Here is a 23,060-nt window from a genome sequence, read left to right on the forward strand (position 1 = left end):
TGTGAGTGAGTCTGCCATCCCCTCCCGACTTGTTCTCGACTCGTTACGCTCTGTCCTCCAGGGACCCTGATATGAAATGGACGGATGGACACTGGTATGTCCTACAGTATGTAAAAATCAACTGGGAGTGACCGAGAGAGTGGCCTCCCTGATTTGCCCCAGGAGCTTGTGAAGGGCACGATGTGACTGACTGATTGACAGAGCAGCCCCCTGTGTGTTCTGTTTACTGTCGGGCGCTATATATCATATCAAGATGGACTGACTGATAGATGGGCACCCCATGTGCTTTGTGAAGGGCACTATATAAAATCATTCTGTTCTATACCCCCCCCACCACCACCACCACCACTACTGGGAGTCTCTTATGAATCGCTGGGGTGGTCTGGCTGCCCCTCTAGGACAGTTCAAGTGCTGCTACCCTCCACTGGACTAAGCCGGTTTGCGTTACTAATGACTGACTGTCTTAGCCCAGCTGAGCAGGCAGTGACACTAACTGCTGTGTCACCAGGCTTTCCAACATCTGCTTTGGCTTTTCCTAGTAATGTGTCACAGAGTTGGAGTTTTGATGACGGTCATTTGATGGCATCCAGACTCTTTCTCTACATAAGCCGTGCCAACGTCCCACCTGAGGTTGAGTCTTTCCTTGTGCCAATGTAGATCTGGCACTTTTATGACTCACTGAATATCACATGAGAGGTCAGCTTTGCCAATAGGGGCCCACGCTCTGATGCCAGGCGAGCCCTGAGCTGCCCTTTCTGGGCAGTCCGTGTAGCGCTCACTGGATACCCCATGGCTGCCTTGGTGCTGTCCATACAGCAGGGTGGCCCTCACCTCATTTGCCATCCTTCATATTTACTGTAGGTCACCTGATGGGACTTTTCACCAGACTCGTCTTCTGTGATGGGTGGCCCAGTGGTGAGTGCTGCTGCATCCTGCGTTGAACCCTGGACTCGGCCCTTTGTCTGCGCGAAGTCTGCACGTTCTCTCCGTGTCTGTATGGCTTGTCCTCCTGGTCTCAAAACTGTGGCCCTTGCACCCGATGCTGTCAGGATAGACTTTGCCCCCCAAACCTGGACGGGACACCAGCGCACTGCCGTCCCCGTTTAGAGCTGAGGGTCTAAAAGCTTAGCATGGCCCCTCCGTAATCCCGACTTTCAGAAATGTTCTTCTGATGGCTCCATACCGCCGGTCCAGGGGCTGATGTCGCCGTCGTTTAGCTGTGTTTGAAATAAATGAGTGAGATGAGCTGTACACGTAAATGAAGAACGGGCGCAAATCACGGAAAACCGGAGTCGGCGGAAACACACAAGCACCGGCCTGGCCGAGGAGCCCAAAGAAAATGAAAAAGAAAAGCGCAGCCGCGAATCCATCAGAAAACGGGCGCCTTAGCGTGTCCGGCACGTCAAACAAAAACCACTGGCGTCTGTGCGAGATCGTGCCGAGCCGAGCCGAGCCGAGCCGAGCCGAAGTCGTCCGAAGCTGCCCGAGTCCAGCAGGCGCAAGCCGTTTGTTTAGCGACGTCAAGCCTGCGACTGCGGGAGACGAGCCGGCGGAGCGGACAGCGAAGAACCGTCAGCGCCCTCTGTTGGTCAAAGCTGAATAGCAAGCGAGGCGAGGAGAGGAGAGGAGAGGAGAGCGGCGAGCCGGGCAGGCACGTGCAGCCCCAAGCGTTATATAGCGCCGTTCGTGTCTGTCTTGGGTCCAAGTCATATGGTTCATAGCCCTTCACCTGTCTGTCTGTCTGTCCAATCTCTTTATCCATGGCGAGCCTTTCATGTACAGTATGCCTGTCTCCACAATTCCCATGTTTATTATATAGCACCTTTCACTGGCTATCTAGTCATACATTATGTTATACAGGGGCATTCATATCTATCTCTATAGTATGTTGTCCATATTTCTATTTATTATGTTGAGTCCCCTCATTTGTATTTCTATCAAATAAGGAATTTTTGATATCTGCTTTTTATTTCTCTCTCTTATTGTTTATAGGTGCTTTCAAATCGTTTACTTCTATCTGTATAGCCTTTCATTTTAATATAAATTGTTTAATAAATGTCTATCAATCCCTATTGGAGAGCACTCTTCATATCGGCTTTCTATCTCGGCATCGTATAAAGAGCCTTTCATATCAGTCTTATTGGTTATTTAGCACTCTTCTATTGGAGCTTTGTATTATATAGCGCCTCCCACATCTAACCACCTGTCATTCCTCCTTATCTAGCGCCTTTCATGTCCGTTGTAATAACTAGAGCAGAGCACCTTTGACTTCCCTTGTTTGTGTTTGATTTGGCGCTGCCATGCCAGCGCCCTTCATATCCACTTTCTTATGCCTATTGTTATATAGCGCCTTTTGTGTAATGTCTGCTGCAGAGTCCCGTTTTTCTTTCTGTATCTTATGTGGAGTGTTTTCTTTTCATTACATGTCTGTCGATCCCTCTCATATAGCGCCTTTCACATCCACTTTCTTATGCCTTTGGCGTCTGTCTGCCTAGCGGTTTGAACGTCGCAGCTTTCCGCCGGAGGCCTGCCGTTATATAGCGCCTTTCACATCGATTCTCCCGAAAGCCTTCCGCCTCTTGTAGCTTGACGTCTGTCACCTCCTCCCGTGTCACATATAGTGCCTGTCCCATGCCATTTGCCTTCGGGCCCCCTGCAATCCCATTTCCAAACGGAGAGCCAGCCGGCGGTTCCTTCGGCGTGCAGGTCTGACAACTCTCATCAAGCAGATCACTTAAGACAAAATTACGGCATTAACTAGCTGACAACAAACAAGTCAGTTTTGATCTCGGCGTGAGCAGGATGAGAGCAGCGGGCTCTCGGCGGGGTCGTTAGAGGAGGCACATTGTGCTCTTGTGTACGCATACACAGCACACTCCCCACTGTGCTTGTCGCCAAACAGCCTTCCGCCCGCCCGCCCGCGCACACGCGCGCACACAGGCGCACGCGCTCGCTCGTTCAATCGCAGGCCGACTCGCTGGCTGGCTGGCTGGCTGACTGACTCGCTCGGTGCAATCGCTTCACGTTGAGGGAGGATTGAGCGCGGCGGATGAGTGCAGCTCGGGCAGGTGTCGGGGTCCGTGCACTTGTGCGCTTCTCGGGATCTCTGGGACTGTTAGATAAAGGGATCGGCGCCGTGGCCTGGGGGGCTCGCACAGGCCCAGTCCGACCATAACACTGACGGGACGGCGGCTTTGGTGACCCAGATGGTCCCCTCTGAGCGGAGTGACCTGGGCAGATGTCAACAGGTCGTCTTTATTCACATTCCACCTGCCGTAAATGAGTGCGCACAACAGGCAGGCCTACCGTTATTTTATTTTTCTTTGCCGATTCTTCATTTTTGTCCCTGATTTTGGTGAATTAGCTGAGGCCTTCCCCTTATTTCACGTGTTCTTAAGTTAATTAAAAGGAATGAATGGATGTGATTCTAAACTCGGGGTCAAGGACAGGAGGGCCAGCCCGCCGTCCCCTTCAAATCCTAACGTTCAACAGGAGACGGCCTCGAGTCGCCTGCGATTTCTTTTTCCCTTTCCAGTCTGAGTCTTTCTCCCTCCAAGGGGTCCTTTGGACACTTCAGGAGGTCAGAAGTGACGGCGCCCCCTCTCGTCCTGCTTACCCTGTTAGTGACATGGCTCTCATTTCATGTAGCGCCTTGCCCAGGTACAGATCCAGACCAGTCAGGTGACTTGCAGGTGCAGATGCCCGTTCCACTCCAGGGATTCAGCCATTATGCAGGCGCACGTCTGCCGTCCAGGACTGGTCCCTGCCTCGCACCCGGTGCCGCTGGGTCAGGCTCCACCAGGTGCTGAAGAGACAGAGGCGTCTCAGAGGCGTCACCGTCGTGTCACTTCTCATGGCCTCGCGGGAAGACTTTGGAGCACACGGCCGCCTCTCATTCCGGAGGCTCCGCATACTTCAGTCCTCCACGTTATCCGGGGGCTCCGGCTGTCTAAATAAAGCGGCTGACAGCTCCATTATCGCTCGTCATGCTGGCGCTGCTCTGAGCCAATGGCGCCCTGAAGCTCCGTGTTGAAGGAGCCGCTCGCTCGTCTAGCGTCATGACCTGCTCCTCATCCTAAAAGTGGGACCACAAAGCCAAGGCGGGCGTGAGAAGTCGGCGACGGCCACGGTGTGAACCACAAGACCTCGGCAGGCCTTCTGATGACGTCTACATCCGCTGGCATCCCCAAGTCTGGCCAGGATTTATTTACTGACCCAAAAGTCCAGCGTGTGACGGGACGCCTCATGTTGACCATCCGGGGCTCTGCTGGCCGCTGACCCCTCCACGTTGTCAAGTTGTCTCTCTCTTTTGTGCCAAGGCCGGTGACCATGGAGAAGAGAGAGGAATGTCACGTAAAGAGCAGCGACGGGACCAGTGGGGTGACATAATAATAATAATAATAATAATAATAATAATAATACATTTTAATTATATAGCGCCTTTGGTGCCTAAAGAATGACGTATGGCTTACTTCTTATCATTTGGCTGTCAGATGCAGTCGCTTCTGTTTCTTTTGTTTTCCACTTGGAGCTCACGCAGGTGAAGTGACTCGCTCAGGGCTTGGACCCTCAGTCTCTGCTCCCTTCTATAAATGGAGACCCCCGGAATATACCGCAGCCACAGGTGCGGGCTCTGGTCTCGGCGATGAGATCCAAACATCGTGAATGTTCAGTGGCGTGTGAGCGTGGGACGGAGAGACCCCGGGTCTGCTAGCGATTTCAGTAACCTACTTTCAAAGTTTGTTCTATTTTATAGTCCTCGCGGAAAGAAGAGAAAAAAAGAACGCGGCTGGCGCTGGAAATGTGGGCAAAAATACAGGAGGTCCCTCAGAAAAGACAAGTGTGGCACAGCAGGGCACGTCTTGGGGTTCACAATCAGAGACCCCCGTGGAGAGGATAAGAATGACTGACCGGGCCGTCGTTTTAACACAGAGAAGCTGGAGCCGCCGTGGCCGTCACCTGAATTTGCTGTCGTTGATTCTATCCGTGGTGGGCACTGAACTGCCGTCACTGAGTGCCCGTGGGCCGTGAAAGTGCGGTGTCATTTATATAGCGTGTGCGATGGCGTAGAGGTGGGCAGACAGGAAGGGGACTATACGCGTGAAAGGCACTATATACTGGACTGAGAGAGAGGCACTGGGTAGCAGGCTGGGAAATTGCATTGCATCGTATGACAAATAGAAATGAAGCACCGCTGTATGTCATAGACACCTGCATACAGGGGAGATGTAGACAACGTAGTGAGAAAGAGTAGAAAGAGAGGCGTGAAAGGCACTATAGAATAGAGAACATTAAGAAACATAAGCAAGAGGCTCATGATATACAATGTGAAAAATGGATAGAAAAATGTGGAAGGCAATATAGAATGGAAAGAGCTTATAATAATAGACAGCAAAAGAAAGAAAAATACACATTGTATACGTGTATACCGTATATATATATACTGTACATATATATAAAACACGATGCTTCTTGTGGACCACAACACCATTGAAGATCCTCTTCTCTTCCATTGTCTTCCTCCTCTCCTCTCCTCCCTTTGTCCTCTCCCACCAGACATGCTGGTCGAGGCAGACTGGTTTCTTTTATGCAGGACCCGGGGGTTTTTACTGATGCCAGGACACTGCATGCAGGACGCCCTCCCGGGTCAGGCACAAGACCCTTCAAGTAGGGATGGCTAATCCCCGCAGCTCCCAATGGCAGTAACCATGGAACCCAGCAGGGCTGCTCAACTGGACTACAATTCCCAGCATGCCCTGCAGGTGGACACATGGGAACGCTACTGCCCCCTGTCATGTGGGGGAGCATATAGTGGCCTCCCAGTCAAATGAAAGGCCCTATATGATGGTAGGTCGATGCCTACATAGCTGGATAAGGAAAGTGCTTTGTACATTTGAGACACAGACGGACAGACAGACGGACAGACAGACAGATGGACAGAGAGAGAGACTGACAGACAGATGGAAAGATGGACACACAGAGAGACAGACGGACAGACAGAGAGACAGACAGATGGACAGAGAGACAGATGGACAGACTGAGAGACAGACAGACAGAGAGACGGAGAGACAGACAGACAGAGAGACAGACATACGGACTGACAGAGAGAGAGACAGACAGACGAACAGACAGAGAGACAGAGAGACAGATGGACAGACAGACAGAGAGACAGACAGACAGACAGACAGACAAAGAGACAGACGGACGGACAGACAGAGAGACGGACAGACAGATGGAGAGACAGACTGAGAGACAGACAGATGGACAGACAGACAGAGAGACAGATAGAGAGACAGACGAACAGACAGCCAGACAGAGAGACAGATGGACAGACAGACAGAGAGACAGACAGACGGACAGACAGAGAGACAGACGGACGGACAGACAGAGAGACGGACAGACAGAGAGACAGACTGAGAGACAGACAGATGAACGGACAGAGAGACAGACAGACAGAGAGACAGATGGACAGACACACAGAGAGACAGACTGAGAGACAGACAGATGGAGAGACAGACAGACAGAGAGACAGACGAACAGACAGCCAGACAGAGAGACAGATGGACAGACAGACAGAGAGACAGACGGACAGCTGGACATACCGAGAGACAGACAGACGGACAGACAGAGAGACAGTGTAGCCTTTTTCACATCTGCCTTACTGCCTTGCAGTGCACTGCTGTATATGAAAAGTGAAAGGCGCTTTATGCCACGTGGAGAGTGTAACGTGCCGCATGTGTAAGTACCTTAAATTCACTGGTGGGCTTTGCTGGGCTGCATGGCCTGCTCCTGTCAGAACATTTCTAATTTGGTAGCAGAATGGGACCCCCTGACCTCGACTTGACGTTATGTTGGAGAATCTCGGTGACAAGCTGCTTGGCTTGAATGGCCCGCTCTGGCCCGCCCCGGGGATCTGCTGGCCTGTCTGTCCTCCATCTTCCTCAGACGCCTAGCTGGATACGTGCCAAAGGCGCTTTATAATAGAGAGGTGACATAACAAAATGACATGAAAGCCACCACCTAACAGGTTGAGTGGTCTTTATTATTTTATTTCTGCGTGATGTGGTGAGATGCGGTGAGATGCGGTGAGGGAATGAGAAACTAAAGCCAAATTTCCACGAGAGTTTAGAAGCTGGCTGTCAGTGAGGTGCTGAAGTCATCGGGGGGCTGAGTGGGAATCCTTTGCGGTTGGCGCCCGGCGTGGCGTGAGGCTGAAGGTCGGCCCGCCGTTTTGTGAGGTGACGGTCATTAATCGCTTCCATGGCTTGGGGTCTCCTCATTACGTTTAATTGAATTTGACTCCTGCCACTCAGTTTAGACAGGAGTCTTCGTCTTTGTCGGCAGTGGAGGAAACGCCGACGGCTTCCCTTCTTGGTGGGCCGGATGGCTACGGAGGCTCAGGTTGTTGTTTTTTTTTCTCTTTGTGGTATTTGTTGTGATGTTGCCGTCCTGCCCCTCGCCCCCCACGGTGTTAAAAGTTTCTCGACTAATGAAATCCTAATGAGCCCAAGTAGGGTTCATGAAGTGTGGGGTCGGCTGATTTTGGAGTTGGAGAGCTGCAGGTCCTGAGGTGGTGGCCTGCCACTCGTTCCCCGGCGCTCTCTCTCTCTCTCTCTCTCTCTCTCTCTCTCACACACACACACACACACACACACACACTTGCTCTCCTCTCTCTCTCTCTCTCAGTCACTCACTCACTCGCCCTCCCTCCCTCCCTCCCTCCCTCTCCCCCCCTCCCTCCCCTGTGCTCTCTCTCTCTCTCTCTTTGTCTCTCTCCACCCACTCCACCTGCACAGATCCCCTCACTCGGTGCAGCCAGTGTCCTGTCTGGTGATGATTGGCTAGAAAGCCACCAATCTAGGAAGTGGCTGGGCCACAGGGACTGCATATGTAAAGCCCTACTTCATATTAATAAGCTCCAATCGGGGCTTTAAGTCCTTGATTAGAAGAGTGCCAGAGCTTTTGGTCCCAACTGGCTGTGCTTATAGGCTTGTCACCAGGAGAACATTTGTGTTAATTGCACTGCTCTGTCAGGGAAAACTTTGATTTATAGAGGGGGTTTGCTCAAATTATGGTTGCAGAGCGCACATGGATTCGGTAGAACTTTGCCTGCCTGAGTGTTTTTCCCTGCACTACGAAGAAGAGTAGGTACCTTTACCTTTCTGAGCATGTGTCTAGCCATAGCGTGCATGTAACACTGTGTATGTGTGTGTGTGTGTGTGTGTGTGTGAGCCTGCGAGCGTGTGTGCGTGTGCCGGTCTGACTGGCCATTCGTTCCTTCATCCTCTTCTCCTGCATCTCTCCTTCTGTTTTGTGAATTGACAGCCACAGTCGGGCTGCGTGACTGATGGCTGAGGGCAGGAATGGGTGACGGGCACTTCACTTCACCTGCGAGCCGCTGCGTGCCACCTTCCTCTTCGAGGGGATGCAGTCGTCGGCGGTCCGTCCGTCCCTGCCAGAGGCGGTGTCCCCGGTCGACTCCGGTGCAAGAGCGAATGCCCAAAGTTTCGTGCCTCACTCCCCTCACTTCACAAATGCCCTCTTGGTGCTCCTGTTGGTCTTCCCCGAGTTTTGGCTGGCAGTACGATGCGATTTTCCATGTCGTGGGCGTCTCGGTGCTGTTGCTGATTTTGAATTTGTGAACCTGCGCCTGCACCCCGCCGCACCGTGTCCGTGACCGAGGGGCTGCTTCTTCCATTCCTTTAGCATTCGTTTCATTCCCTTTTTCTTTTTGTGATCACAAATGTGTTAGCAGAGTCCAAAATGGCATCGAGGACGATTGCAGAGCTTTTTGGGGAGAAGCTGAAGCAGATGTGTGTGTCGTGACAGCAGGATGTCAGACCCCTAAACGCTGCTGCACGTCTGCGGCCTTCTGATTTTGACACGAAAACCTCGAGTGAGGAGCTGAACTGTTGCAGGGGGTCTTTTTCGTTTCTGCAGGTGGTCCTTCCACCAGAGGCGACTCTGCCCAACTTGGCTTCCTTCACTTCAACCCGATGCGATTCTCCTAGAAATGTGAGGCGACGGAAGTGGAGAGTCCCCGAGCCGCCCCCGAGTGAGCCTGTGGAGAGTGCCAAGGATTGGGCCGCCCAGGGGCTCACACAGGTGACAGGTTCTGGGGGTCCAGCCTTGTCGCGTGCTGTGGCTTCTCGTCTGGCTAAGCTTACTCTTTCATTGCTCGGGACGATGGCTGCCCATTAGCTCTCGTTTGTGCTTCGTCATTTCGCAGGTTCAAGTGCGTTTCTACTCAACGATTTTTTGGTTTTGCTTTTAATGGCTTGTATGAATAATCTGCGGCCCCCCGCTGCATCGTAGTCACAAAGTTTCATTTTCAGTGGTGTATTCCACGCAGGGCACGTTGTCGTGTATAGTGCCCTACACCAAAGCCCCTGCCGCACTTTAATATTCCGCCTCTTTTGGGGGGTCTCGAGTGGGGAACAGCCGCCCTGTGTTGCTGTTTATTACGGTCTTCTTGTCCAAACGTTTATTGACCTTTCCTTTTTAAGAAAAAGCCAAACTGGAGTCGTAAAGGAAACTTGAAAGGTGGGCGGGCGGGCAGTGTGAATAGCGGCCATTCTCCGCTCGGCCCCCTTTGTTGTCAGCGTGCGGTGGCCGGCTCTCCTCCCAAACCCTCGGCTGATTTCACGTCGTCCATCAGGGTCTGTCTGGCGCGTCTGCTTTCAGGTTCATGTCAGACGAGTGCTGGAAGGGAACGCCAGCTCAGATACGCGAGCCCCTCCACTCGACGGCGTGACAGTTAACGTTTGGCCAGAAAGGCCGGCTGCGGATTTAGGAAACATAAAAAGTTGACGGGCTCGCCTAAGATTTTGAAGAGGATGCACTTTGGCCTACGCTGTACCATGCTTGACATGTCCCACCGTAATAAAAGCGAGGCCGCGTTAGGTTCATGTCGAATCAGCTGTGTCACTTTCTCAGTCACCTCCATGCCATGGAAAAGTGAAGTCCCCTCTTTAGCACCACTATTTTTAATATCTTCTTCAGCTTTTTTAATCATCATGTGAGAAAGATACCAGTTTGAAAGGCTCGTGCTGAATCAGTCTATACGTGGAATAGGCGGGTGGCAGGGGAGAACAAATTAAAAAAAAAAAAAAAAAGCCGTCGGGGGGGATCGTGGAAAGTCAGCCGGAATATGGAGACTAAGCGTCAAAGCTTTTCACACTCGGCCCGGCAGTACGTGAGCTGCCATCGGAGTCGAGTTGAAAGTTGCGGCCACTTTGAATTGGCAGCCCTGGGGGTGATGGGGGGGCTTAGACTTTCGCTTGGGGAGAAGGAGAAGAAGGCAACAATAAAATGCACCGAGGCCGGCATGTGTCAGTCTCCGGAGGACGCCGGGCCTACTTGCTGCAGTTTTATCTCTTTTACATCCGCTGGCCTTGTATTAAATTGTCATTGTCCTGCAGCGGCAGGGGGAGAAATGAATTGCTGCTCTCAAGCGCGAGTGACAGTGAAATATTCAGCCTCCCTGTCCCCAATCGTACCTCACGTGTGCGTCTCTCTGCGGCGGCTTGACGTGCTGCCCACTTGGCCGACGACTCTCGGCTGGCCACCATGACATTTTTGGAGGGTTTCTTTCTTTCTTTCTTTCTTTCTTTCTTTCTTTCTTTCTTTCTTTCTTTCTTTCTTTCTTTCTTTCTTTCTTTCTTTCTTTCTTTCTTTCTTTCTTTCTTTCTTTCTTTCTCTTTCTCTCTCCCCTTGATGGCTTTGCTGGCATGTGCGGCCCCTTCCTGGGGTGTAAGTTAATATAATTGTCAGTGTGCACAGAGGGGCACCAGCTCGGCCCCTTAAGGTATACTTGAGCTCTCCTCGACCCGTTTCAGATGAGCTCCTCGGCGGTGAGACCTTGTGATGAAAATCGTCCCACTGCGCCCTCCCAAAGACCCCCACGCATGAGGGTCTCTCCGGCTGCTGAGGACACTTTCGACTTACAAATCCTGTGTCTTCACTAATTACTGAGTATCGTTTATTTAATCTCACTTAAGTGGCCAAGGAGAAGGCAAATCAGTTATGTGGGGCTTAAAAACGAAGAGCGACCACCACGTTCAGCGTAATCTACAGTCGCTCTCATTTATCTGCTGGGGGGGGACTAAAAAATAAGAAAATAATAAAAAATAAGAGCTGAAACGAAGCGGTCTGGGTTCAAATTGGCACTCGGCGGAAACAACAGGCAGAATCTGTGCATGTGGGGCAACGTTGAGATACGAGGATGGCATTCAGAAATTCTGACTTTCTAAATCTAAAGAGAGAAAAGCAGGGGTGAGTCGGATTAGGCCGGTCCGACAGTCGGCACAAGGAGCGTAAAGCGTGTCTGCCTCTCATCGACTTCGAGATGATTAGAAAAACGCAATCCTAAAGTCAAGCGACTCGCCCAAAGTCCCCTTTCGTTTCCAGGGCCGCCGACACCCCGTTTTATTGGTGGCATTTACTTGCATCCCTGGTAATTCCAAGGTGGATGGTAACGGGCATTTTCAGTTTTATATTGGAATATTCTGCCACTCTCCCTGGCATGTTTGTGTATCTTAAGGGCGGCATTTACTGTTTACAGCATGAAGCATTTTGACACAAATAAAAATGTCATCAAAGTCCCCGACTTGACTTTGTTTTAGGATGCGTGTTAAAACACTCGGTCATTTTCATTTGGTCCACGCCTGATGGAGAGCCGAGCGGCCTGCTCCTTTAGAATGGCGTCGCCGCCGCCGTCAGCGAGCCGTCCTGTTCAATTAGCCCGTCCATCTGGGATGACGAGCCGGACAATCGTGGCATGAAGTGACACCTGCCTCATCAATCACAAGGGCACCAAAGGGGTTAAAGGAATGGCAAATAAAGGAGCCGAGGAAGGCTTCACTCAGGAATCGATTCTTCAGCCTCGCTGTGCGAGAAGTGGCCGTCTGCAAAAATTAGCCTGAAAAGACGCAAAATCGCCAAAGGGTGAAGGAGAATCTTCCTGTGGTCAAACGACGACGTACGGGTCGTGACGGGCCGTCCCACACGACGGCCGTGTCTCCAGAGTGCCACCTGTCCAATCGATCCAAGAGTTCACAGAGCAACAGTCAGTGGGCTCGCCTCACACACTCACACACACGCCCAGGTGGGTCAGTCTCTGGTCACCCTCCACGTTCAGAAGGTTCAAAGGGTGACTGCTGTAACTTAGCGGGATTTCACGTGTCATCGATGTGATCGTCTGCTCAGAGAGACAATTCTGTTTAGGGATATTTAATAAAACAAAAGGGAAGTTCTAATGTGGAAATCCCATCGGCAGATCTCCTCAAATCCCCGGCAGCTTTAGGTGAAATGTCCGCGCCTCGCAGATCCCGGCAGCCTCGTGGAGCTGGTGTGTGGTGGCCCGGCCATCAGGGACGTCCCTTAATCCCCCATCTCCCGGGGGGTCATTGTGGTGGCATTTCATTGTTGTTTTTTCCAAGCGTTGGCATGTGAAGTAAGACCCTCGGACGGCCTGAACAGACGGCTCACGGCACAGTCGGCGTGCACTTTCTGTGCTTTACATAATCGTTTACTTCTTTATGAATTCGTCCCCCCTTTATTGGCGACCATTTCACTTCTGACCCATTTACATGTGCCGCTGCAGAGGTGACTTCATTCGTATTTTAAATGCTGCCGACGGCCGCTCTTAGGGTCCTGAAGGTCCGCATTTAACGCTCGAGTGTCTCGGGGTGTTTGTCTGTTTATTTACAGGCCTTTTTACGTGTGCCCAGATTGTTGGACTTGGTGGTCTTTTGGGGGGAGGAATCTTCTTCTTAAACGGAAAACCTTAACATGCAGTTGAATCGTCCAGAAGCTGCGTGGCATCGTCCCTGATTTGTGGCTGAGCCGTTTTGTGCTCTCTCGGACAGTGAAGCCCGGCCTCGATCATGCCAGCGCGTGCCCGCTCTCTCTGTTTGCCCACCTCTCCATTTCTAAATGGGTTCTTTATTTTATTTTTTTAAGTCGTCTTTATCAGGTAATGATAACCCCGAAAGGAAGGAGAGACGGAGCTTTTGAAATGTTGATACGAGCCTCAATTAGGAAAACAAAAAACTAAAAAAGCGGAGCGGGCCGAAGTGTTTCAACAGGCAGGCGGCTTATCAGGTCTCGGAGTGCGAGGAAACATTTTAGACATTTGCTCTGTAGATTAACACGGACGGACGAGTCACGCGCGCACCGTCGTCCATTACAAATATCTCAAAGGCTGCTGCGGAGATAAAAGATGTGATTAAGAGAACTTATGAAGCGGGCCTTTTGTTCCTTGTCATTGTACTCCTTGGCACTTGCAGGAGACTCGCAGTCTGACCCAGCAGTCCGGCTGGCAGGGGCGCCCAGGGCCGGACGAGTCGGGCACCTCAGGAGGCCTGTCGGCCACACGTCCCGCCGCGCATTTCGAGGGCAACGTCAACAAAAGGGAACGAAATCCCAAATGGGGACGCTGTAGCGTGTGGGTTTAGGCCCGCTGTGAGGCTTCTGTCAAATGTCACCTAAACGCACCGAGAGATAATCGTCATTGCTTTCTGCACCGCTTATTTGCTGAGCTGCATTCAGAAACATCTGCATTTCTTAATCCTTTTTGCTGCCGTAATTCCTCCAAAGATCTGAACATCTGTTCAGCCTAACCTGCCTTTCCCATCCAGCCCTGGCAAATGTGTCACTTTGGAACGTTTTCAGGCACCCCGAGTATAGCGCCTGGCGCCTGCTCACACGGGCATGGCTGACGACAGGCCCCTCTGGCCCGCAATTCATCTTTTAGTTCTCCTTGATCTGTTTGGCTCAATTAGGAAAGCAAGACCCCAGCTCTCCCCTTCGCTTGACGGGAAGGCATTCCATTTAAATAGCCATGAAGCCGAGCACGAGGGGCTGATCGTCCTAGTGACAGCTGGATGAAGAGCGCGGGTGAGCTCTCAGAAACCAGCAGGAGCAGCACAGAACCAGAATGGCAGGGTCCCGCTGTTGATACCAACAACAAGGGCAGGCAGGCTGGCAGGCAGGCGCGTTTAGTAAACAAGCGGACCACTCCACCCGACGGCAAACAAGGGGAAAGCCATCCTCCAGAAGACCCTGAAGCAACTGTCACAGGTGAAGTCGTGACGAGGACACTTTAGGAACATGTGGCTTTGTTACGCTTGCACTCTGTAGAGACAAATAAAAGCCTGCAGAAGTAGACCCTCGATATGTAGGCCGGCTGTCTGAAGAATGGATCGGGACCCCTGAGCTACGCAGACGAGCATTTCTTACATGTAAGGCCTAGTTGTGTGTTCACGCAGACTTGGCAGTTGACGCCATAGTGCTCCTCTCCATCTTGAACTTCACCAGTCGCAGTGCCATCACAGGAAAGGCCAGAAGTCGAAACATTGGCCCGTGAATTTGTTCAAAAGTCACTGTAAATAAAGTAGGCGATGTAACCAAAGGGAGAGAACGTACAGGAGCGTGGACTGCGGAGTCATTGTAGTCAGGACCCCGTGGATAATGGCACGGCACATTTCAGGGGCTCTCACTCCACATGCCGTCCCGAGATTAAACGTCGGCAAACAGGCAGCCGTGCGCCGCCTTCCAAAGCACATGACGCGATGCTTGTTTGTAGTGAACACAGCGGACAAACGTTAAAACTGGCCGTGCCGTTTGGAGCGAGTTTATTTCATTTGTACAGATAATCGTTTCTGCCATCTTAAGTGCTCTAAAAACAAACAGGAGGCTACGCCCAATCCTTGGGCCGTGAAGACGTCTGCAGTCACAGAGACAAGGCAGTCACTTCGGTCGGCCCGCCGCTAGATGAAAGTCGGCACAAGTCGACCCGTCACAAGGCTTGGCCTCCTTTACCAGGAGGCGCTCATTGCCGCTCTTCATTCTGTTAGTTTAAGGACAGGAGCCAAGAAGAAGAAAGTTCTCGCGGGCGAGAAGCGCTGCTCAAATTGACAAAGCGGTGACAGATCGAAAGTGACAAGTCTCCAATAAAGTGGAACACGTAAGTCGATGCTATATTTCACATAAATCTAATAAATACAGACGGAGCGCCTCCTCGCTGTCCTGGATGGTGTTGTGTTCTCACTTCATGGGACCCTTTTGCTTCTCTTGCTTATTTTGATTTTCTTACATTTAATAAGCTCAAGAGATTTAACCAGGAAATGGTACAGAAAGAGTGCCCAACACCATGCCAACGTACCAATTAAAGACCACGTGACCAGCACCGGGGGCGCCCTTATTCAGGACGAGTCCGAAATGGTTTGATGGCCGAACGCTCGCAGTTCCCTCTCTTTACACGCCGGAAGTCGCTTGTTTTTTTTATTCTGGTCGGATGCTAATATACCTGGAAGGGAGGCATAGCCAGCCACAGCCGCGAGCGTCAATTGGGAAGGCCTGCCATCTGTCCCACCTGCTGCACTTGTGTGTCCATCTGGTTTACTCCGGGATCTCATTGCAGGGCTGTGGTGGAGTCGCATCAGGGAGGCTGGCAGGCAGGCAGGCAACGTGAACGATTTCATCTGCCAAGCCGATTGAGCCGACGTGGACGGAGGTGGGGGAGAGGGGGAGTGGAGGAGCTAAGACCGGGTCTGGAGGAATGTCTTCAGTGGTTGGGGGGTACAGATTTAGATGTATGGAGATCAGCCCGCGAGTCGGCGATTGGCCCGTGCAATACGACCGGATGCGCCTTTCCCAGACGCTAATGCTAGCGAGGAAGAGCGCAAATGGAACGGGGCCTTTCTGTGACTCGCCTCACCTTCCCCAATGCGCCCCTGCACTCGTCCAAAGGCTGCCTGCCTGGGACATGCGTTTCTCTTCTGAAACCGGCCCCCGAATGGACCAGGCCTGTGCCGATGGGTGGGCCGGGAAGCTCTCCCTGTGACTGCGGGCTTCAAAGGGAATTATGTGAATTGGCTTTTTTGGGTTAGTCCGGGTCAAACCAATTACGCTCAGTTCGCATGCAAACTCCTCTTCGTTTTAAGCCAATAATGCTCACGTTACTGGCGTGGCCGAGTCGTGTGCCAGAGCGGTAAGCGCCTGCCAATTAGCCCTGAACTCTTAAGAAGCTTCCAACTTTCTGCAAAGGGAAAAGGTGGCCTGTAAGTGCGCATAGGCACTTCGACGAGGGTCTGCAGCCGGGGGACCCTTGCAGGGATGGGAATGTGCCGAGATCCCCAAGTGAATGTGACTCCCGAGGCCGATTACCAGCAGGAGATGAAGTTGTCACAGACGTGCTTGGCCAGGAGCCACTCCCACCAGCTGTGCCGAGAGATTGACTTGTAAACACAGCAGCCCTGGATGACAGCGGGTAGCCCCCCGGAGTCAGACTACAGCTCCCATGATGCCTTGACCCCCACCTGATCACACACACACACACAGTCCTCCTGCTGGACTAAACGTCTGCTGAGGTTTCGTTTTCCAAACGTCTGGCATGGCAGGCGAGCGACTTGGGCCCGATTTTCAATCAGGGCGTTTCGGGCGAATGCCGAGGGTAGACATGCAAACAGTTTAGGGCCCCCCGGCACATCTGTGCGCAGCGCATTGAAGCAGATTGTTTTTTAGTTAATGTTTCATCGTGGAGGATTTATCTCTTTTGATAAATCAGTTGGATTGGTTCCGCACAGCTGGTTTCAGTTCATCGCGGCATTAATGCCATTCACCTCTCTGCTGTACTCCTCTCGCTACCGCCATTCAAAAGAAGGCCGAAATATCGAAAAGAAAAGAAAAGAATTGTCACGACGCTCCCCTGGTGTGCCTGCCTCCCTCGGCGCGTGCCGCACGCTAATCGCATTCCGAGACACTTGTGTGTTTGTGCCTCTCCTGTGACTGAGGTGTTGGGCGCAGGACGGCGCCATGTTAAGGAGAAGTGCTTAAATGAATATTACAGAACTAAACCCGATTATGGAGGGGAATGTGAATTAGATTTGGTAACAGATGGTGCTGCTGCTGCCGTCGCCGCTGCTGCTGCAATTGTAAGATGCTTTGCAAATGGAAGGCAGCTTGCAGCATCTCCCTCCCTGCGCTTGATAGACGGGTATAAATCACAACAATCCGGCCTTGACAGCCAATTTCAAAAATCTGATCTGGTTAAAGACACGGCTTTCCTGCTCCAGTCACCGAAAACAGCTGCCCTTTTCCTGACTCGCCGTCTCAGATTTTTTATTGGAGAAGCGAAAAAAAAAAAAAAAAAGAGCTTGTGCTCTTTAATTAAATGGAATGGGGGGCTTCGTTTAATTGGAGTTGGGGGCTTCTAGGCTTCATCCTCGGTCCTTTTTGTCGTGTTCCCGATGTTATCGTAGGCTACCTCTGTAACTTTCACATTCGTCTGCCTGTCGTGAGACGGATTTAAACTCAAATCTGCGTATCAAGACACGCAGGCCCATTCTGGTGGTGTCAACAACAACAAGTCCAAGCCGATGGTTCGGAAGTGACACTCGGTGACAGCGCTTTGTACAGGTGGCAGCAAACCTAAACTTTCAAAACAGAGAAAAACAACGGCAGGTGTAAAAGTCGATGCCCTCCCGATGAATGAAAGGTCGAGCGCGAGCTCGGTCGTCGAGGAATTGTCTCGCAAGTCAGAACGGATCCTCCGAGTTGCGTTTGCCCCATTTGAGCTTCGTTATGGTCGGTGGTCCGAGCAGCAGCGGCCTCGGCGTGCGTGTGTGTTGTGCTGTCACCCTCTAACCCTAATGTTGGTTTTTCGGTGATTATTCTTTGTGCCGTCTGCCGGTCGGACTCACGGTGTGTGTGTTTCTTCTTGTCTGGCCTCTCACGACACATCGCCAGTCATTTTGTATGATTTTGTAGATTCTCTGCACACCCCCAGATATTTAGATTTATTTGAGGGGTCCACGCTCATTTCATATGGAGCCCTTCCTAGCACTACCGCGGGGGGCCTTCGCCCGCAGAAGCTCTGCAGTAAAACGGAGTTAACGGTGAGGAGTTGAATTTGAAACGTCAGCGAGGTGAAGCAGAGCAGATGTCAAAAGCGAAGTGTCACTCGGGGTGAGAGTCATCTTAAGCGTGCCATCTCAACAGTGGCTTTGACGACTGCGCCATATGCTGCAGAGGCCCCGGCGCGCAATCGGTGCTCTCGGTGTGCTGTGTGACTTGGTGTCTTTGCTTCTCCGAAGAGGATGACGAGTGCCGAGGAGAAGTAGGAAAATGAGAGTGGCCACCTGAAATGCGGGTCACTCTGCGTGTCATGTGGCCGTGCGGCGTTAGGAGGGAGCATTCGGCTCGGTCTCCATTCACACAGCGCTCTTTTATCGGTCCGTCTGTAAAGAGAGCCACGGAGTGCGATCCGTCAGAGAGTGAAAAAGGCATCTTCCTAATCAGAGTCAAATGAAATGTGACGTCGTAACAAGCCGGAGACCCCCTGCCGCTGGCAGACAGTGTGCCGCAAGATTTCAGGGACAAACATTCACTTAACCGCCGACTGCCTGGCTCGTGTTTAAGGGGGCCTTAACTTTACTTCCATCCCCAATTGTTTGTAAATCCCAGTGTGATAAACACGGAGGCTGGCGTCCCCCTCAGCGTGTCCTCATTTCGGCTTCCCGCGGCCCACGAGCCAAAAAGCTAATTCACTGAAAGCCGCCGTGCCTTTGTCCCCGCTGACCGCGCATCCCTGAGAATCCAACAAATCAATTGAAGAGCCGTCTGAATGCCAATAAGATGTGTGTTTGGGCCTGGCGGTGTTGTTTCCCTTCCCGGCCGCCCATGCTGTGTGGCGAAGCGGCGCGATATATAGAATTAGGCCCAGCGTGGGGGGCTGCCATTTGAGAAATTCACAGCGGCCGAGCCAAATGAGTGTGCGATATTCGCACATAGCGCCCTCGCCTCGGAGGGCTGGCGACTCCGCTTCGGGACATCCAAATTGGAGCCCGCCGAGGGGCTGCCGGGAAAGGCTCTTTATGATTTCCGAGGGATTACTGTAATAAAGGGGGAGAGAGCACAAGTGGCAGTGGCGTGAAGGAATCGGGAGAGGGGAAGGAACCAAAGCAGGGGAGGCCGTGCTGATCTAATAGGGCGCCGCGCCGCTGCTAATCTCGTTTTAATGTGTAAGGTACACATTCAAATTAATGTTGTCTTTTTTATTAATTCCCGATTAGAACATTTGCCTGTCTCACCTAGCACATTAGAGACACTTTTATGGGCGGCAGTCCCATTGTAGAAATGTGTTTTTGCCATTATCACATTGATTGCATGTAATCAGAGGTGTTATTTTGCAGCCAGTCATTGACAATGAAGTGAATTACTACTTTCCAACCTGGTAATGTTATAACAATTGATCTGCCGGCGCTCGGGGAGAGGATTTGGATGCGCGGGATATTTTTAGACGTGGCAAGCGCCGCGCTCCTCCTTCCCCTGTTAGGAAAATTGCCGCTTGTAAATAAAGCCGGAGGAGCGCCCGCTTTGAGTCTCTCGGCTTTATGTAAAGCGGAGTTGTGCTTGGCATCACTTTGTGCCCCAATTTACTGGGCTCACTGAGAAAGACAGGGCCTTGCCTGACAATGTTAGATGTGACTGGTAGTGGTACCCGTGAATCGCCTGCCCTTTGAGTCTTTGGCAGTGACGGGGGGACCGAGCAAACTCCACAAATTGCGTGGTTGATAAAATGAACCAGGCCTTGAGGGTCAGTGCCACATTCAAGGGGGTGAGGTGCCACTGGCACTTGTGCCTCACATTGCATTCACCTACCCTGAATGTCGGTGGGAGGCGTGAGAACGCCACGGTGACCGCGACTTGGTCAGCATTTGAACCCGGGACCGTGGGGCCGTGAGGCGGTTAAGTGTTACAGAGAAGGGTCCCCGGGTAGAACGGCACGACTCGGCGGTCATTCAGGGGGATCTGATCCAGTGCAATCCCAAGTAGGGACAGAAGCGGGAATTCGAGGAGGACCTTCTGTTCGTCTCACACCAGGCCCCTTTAGAGTTGGCGTCACTTTGTGCCGTTCGCTCGTCGGGTGTCCCCAGTAAATCCTTTGCTTGTTGTCCGGTTTGCGGGATGCTGCAGGTGGCGGGTGCCCTGAAGACGTGATTGGACGGATCGGGCCTCGTGCGACGCTCCATTTTCGCCGCATTATTAAAAGCACTTTCTTCTCAAAAGGCACTTACTCGCGCCTGCAGCCTCTGCACCTTAATGTAATGATTACATGTTTGCCTCTGGAGTTGTCAAAGCACTGAATCAGTCAAACGCCGTAATGACACCCTGTCACTGCCAAGTAGCCACGTTTTGCCCAAATTGTTTCACTGCTGATTTGCGACGCGTCGCCTGCTTTGCTTTTCTTTGACTCTTTTTACAAAGTGTCTTCCTGCCCCTCCCCCACCCATTCGACGATTCGGGACCACTTTTGTCGTTTCTTTTTTTTTTTTTTTTTGCTCGGCGGGTTCAGGTAGTTCGAGCGGAAGTGAAATGAATTACACTTAATGTTACAAAGCGGAAAAACTAACACCGTAAGTCACGCCTGTCGGCGAGGCATAAAGAACGGCGCGGAGCCTCGCACTGCCCTTTGTTTTCCTCTCTTGCACCTTTTCTGTTTTCATTGGCAGCGACAGCCCATTAATTTGTCAGAGACGGAGATGATTCACGCCAGCGCCTTGTGGAGCGCCTTTCCTCGGCCCCCAGGACTAATTGGGGACATTTCTGCTGTTTTTTTTTCTTCACAAGTACCCTGTGACACTGGCAAGGAGATCTGACCTGAAGTGTAACCAAGGTGGTGCGCCAAGGTGTTCAGACCTCGTCGAGTGAAAGTCCACGGCTGTGGTAGACCCGTTGGGTTCTGAGGCCACAGGTCACGGGTCAGAGGTCTAAGTGCATGTCCTCCCTCTGCCCACAGGAAGGGTTCAGGTCTCCATAATGGCGTAAGGATTTGGAAATTGGGCAGATGGACTGTAAACTGTGTGCATCTCCATCCATCCATCCACTTTCTGCCACTCACTGGGTCGTGGGGACAGCAGTCTAGGCAAAGATGCCCAGAGGTCCCTCTTCTTTGCCACCTCCTCCAACTGCAGCCAGCTGAGAGATATGATCTGCCCCGAGGTCTCCCCACAGGTAACATCATCTCCCCAGGGAGGGTCCAGGAGGCAGGGTCCTACTCAGGTGCTCAGACCAACTGGACTGGCTCCTCTTGGTGCGCTGGAGCAGCGGCTCCTCATTGATCTCCTCCGTCATGTTTTCGCTCGATGCCCATCGTGTCCGTGATCTGGTTCAGTTTGGTTCTGTTTCACTATCCACACCTCATGACCACAGGTGAGACGTACTGCAGGTTGACCCCTATATCAAGAGCTTTGTGTTTCGGCTCAGCACCCGTTTCACCACCACTGACCTTTATTATGTCCTCATGACTTCCGATCTGCCTGTCGGTCTCCCGCTCCCTTCACTCAGGAGCAAGACCCCGAGATACTTAAACTCCTCTACTTGAGGCAGCACCTCACTCCCCAACCTGCACAGGGCTCCCCACCTTTTGTGGCAGCAAACCGTGAGCTCAGACTCGGGGGCGCTGCTTCACATTCACCCGAGTGCACGTCTGAGGTCACGGCGGAGCCACAACAAAGAGCGGATTGGGGGCACCTGGGAGCTTTGAGATTCCCCAGTCGCTCCTACACATGAGCTATGATACGTTTTTTGCGTCAATGTAATTGACCACAAAGTCACAATGACCACACAATGATGTCCTTGGACTTTTTCGGGGACCTTTTCTTGAGATTTCGGTAGCAGGGAGGTGACGTCTCTGCAGATCCCAGCCTGGTGGGGCGCCAGTCCGTCGGATGACTCTCATTCGAGCGCAGCCGTGCTCACTGCCGTCAGGCCACCGACCACAGCAGAGCCAGGGCGAGCCTTGGGGAACGTGCACGGCGTCTTTCTTTGGTCTGTAATGGGGTGCTTGGGTGGGCTTCGAGGTTCACGCCGTTGAATTGTGTGCCAATGTGTACATTTCATCCTTTGTAATCGCACAACCCGCTCGCGTACTCAACGCCATTCCGCTCTCCAGTGACGGCTTCAAAGTCGTCCTCCGCCTTTGCCTCACAATTCACACGTGTTCTTCGATTCATCAAACCACAAAAGCATTTGTCACTTATTATTTTTTATTTGACTTTATTTATTTTTTTGTACCATAGACTTTCAAATGGATAATCCCTAACATGAATTGTAGTACATCTTTTTCAGCTTGACAATTATTATTTCCATTCATAAACCCTAACTAAATTTCAACATTTTTCATAGAAAAATTCTGCCTTAACGGCACACTGTGGAATTGGGCCCATTCAGCTTGGCGAAACCAGATAAAATCATTACCTCTTAAATAGCCTCTTTTCTGTCAGAAAGGCTTTCTTTTCTTCTAAAATATAGGCTTTAGAATTCCATTCCTCTTAGAGCTAATGTGAATTTTAGTGCCTCTAATTTTAGATTCAAGTGTGGCCCAGAATAAAACCCACCATCTGACAATTGAATTTATAGATAGTTGTGAATATTGCAGGCCTGGATTAATAGAGTCATAGAATTTCAAAGTGTGTTGGGGGGAGACGGGGGGCCTAATAACGTTCACCCAAAGTTATAGGCCATCATTTCTGCTATGGAATAACTTAAAAGTTGTAAACTGACCAGCGGGCCCTCTTTTATGTCTTGGCGCCTTCCTCGCTCCACTCCCTCCACGGTCTGTCGAGTGTGCGGCCTGAGAGGCGGCTGCCTTGTCGTCTTCAGAGACGGGGACAAAAGATCCTCAAAAGACAAAGACACGGCGGACACAATCCTAGGCTTGAGTGGAGAACGGGGCGCCAGCTCCGAGTACCTCGGTAAGGGGGGCAGCACCCCGGCCTTTCCAAGGGAATGTCATCTCCGCCATTCGTTGTGCTCCTAAGAATGACTGCTGTACTCTTTGAAGTCTCTGCTGTCTGGCGCCTCCTAACTCGAGATGAGAGATGTGCGCATATCGCCGTCGGACCCGTCTTCATATCTGGCTATGCAGAACGTTGAGCTCTTTGGAGATGCCCCCTACGTTTGTATGACAAAGAGTAGACTGATAAGTGCCTTCACCAAAACTCATCAGATAGACTTGAAGTTGTGCAGACCAAAGGGGGTCAATACGAAAATGA

General features: G+C 51.7%; 1 protein-coding gene across 5 annotated transcripts in view; it reads left to right on the plus strand.

Annotated features, from left to right (window-relative positions):
* esrrga (estrogen-related receptor gamma a) overlaps positions 1–23,060 on the plus strand; it is a 116,424-nt gene that overhangs the window by 17,942 nt on the left and 75,422 nt on the right. Inside the window, exon 1 of one of the 5 annotated variants that reach the window (XM_051919233.1) lies at positions 7,850–8,148. The exons of 1 other annotated variant lie outside the window; for it this stretch is intronic. Coding sequence is in view for 2 of the 4 variants with exons in the window: in XM_028820597.2 (XP_028676430.1) it covers positions 8,089–8,144 (56 nt within the window). In the remaining 2 variants the exon portion in view is untranslated. Of the gene's footprint in view, positions 1–7,849; positions 8,149–8,962; positions 9,106–23,060 lie in introns of those variants that run through there. 3 more of the 5 variants (XM_028820597.2, XM_028820598.2, XM_051919234.1) reach the window with 3 other exon arrangements.

This window comes from Erpetoichthys calabaricus, chromosome 15, assembly GCF_900747795.2.
Source record: "Erpetoichthys calabaricus chromosome 15, fErpCal1.3, whole genome shotgun sequence".
NCBI classification, from domain to species: Eukaryota; Metazoa; Chordata; class Cladistia; order Polypteriformes; family Polypteridae; genus Erpetoichthys; species Erpetoichthys calabaricus.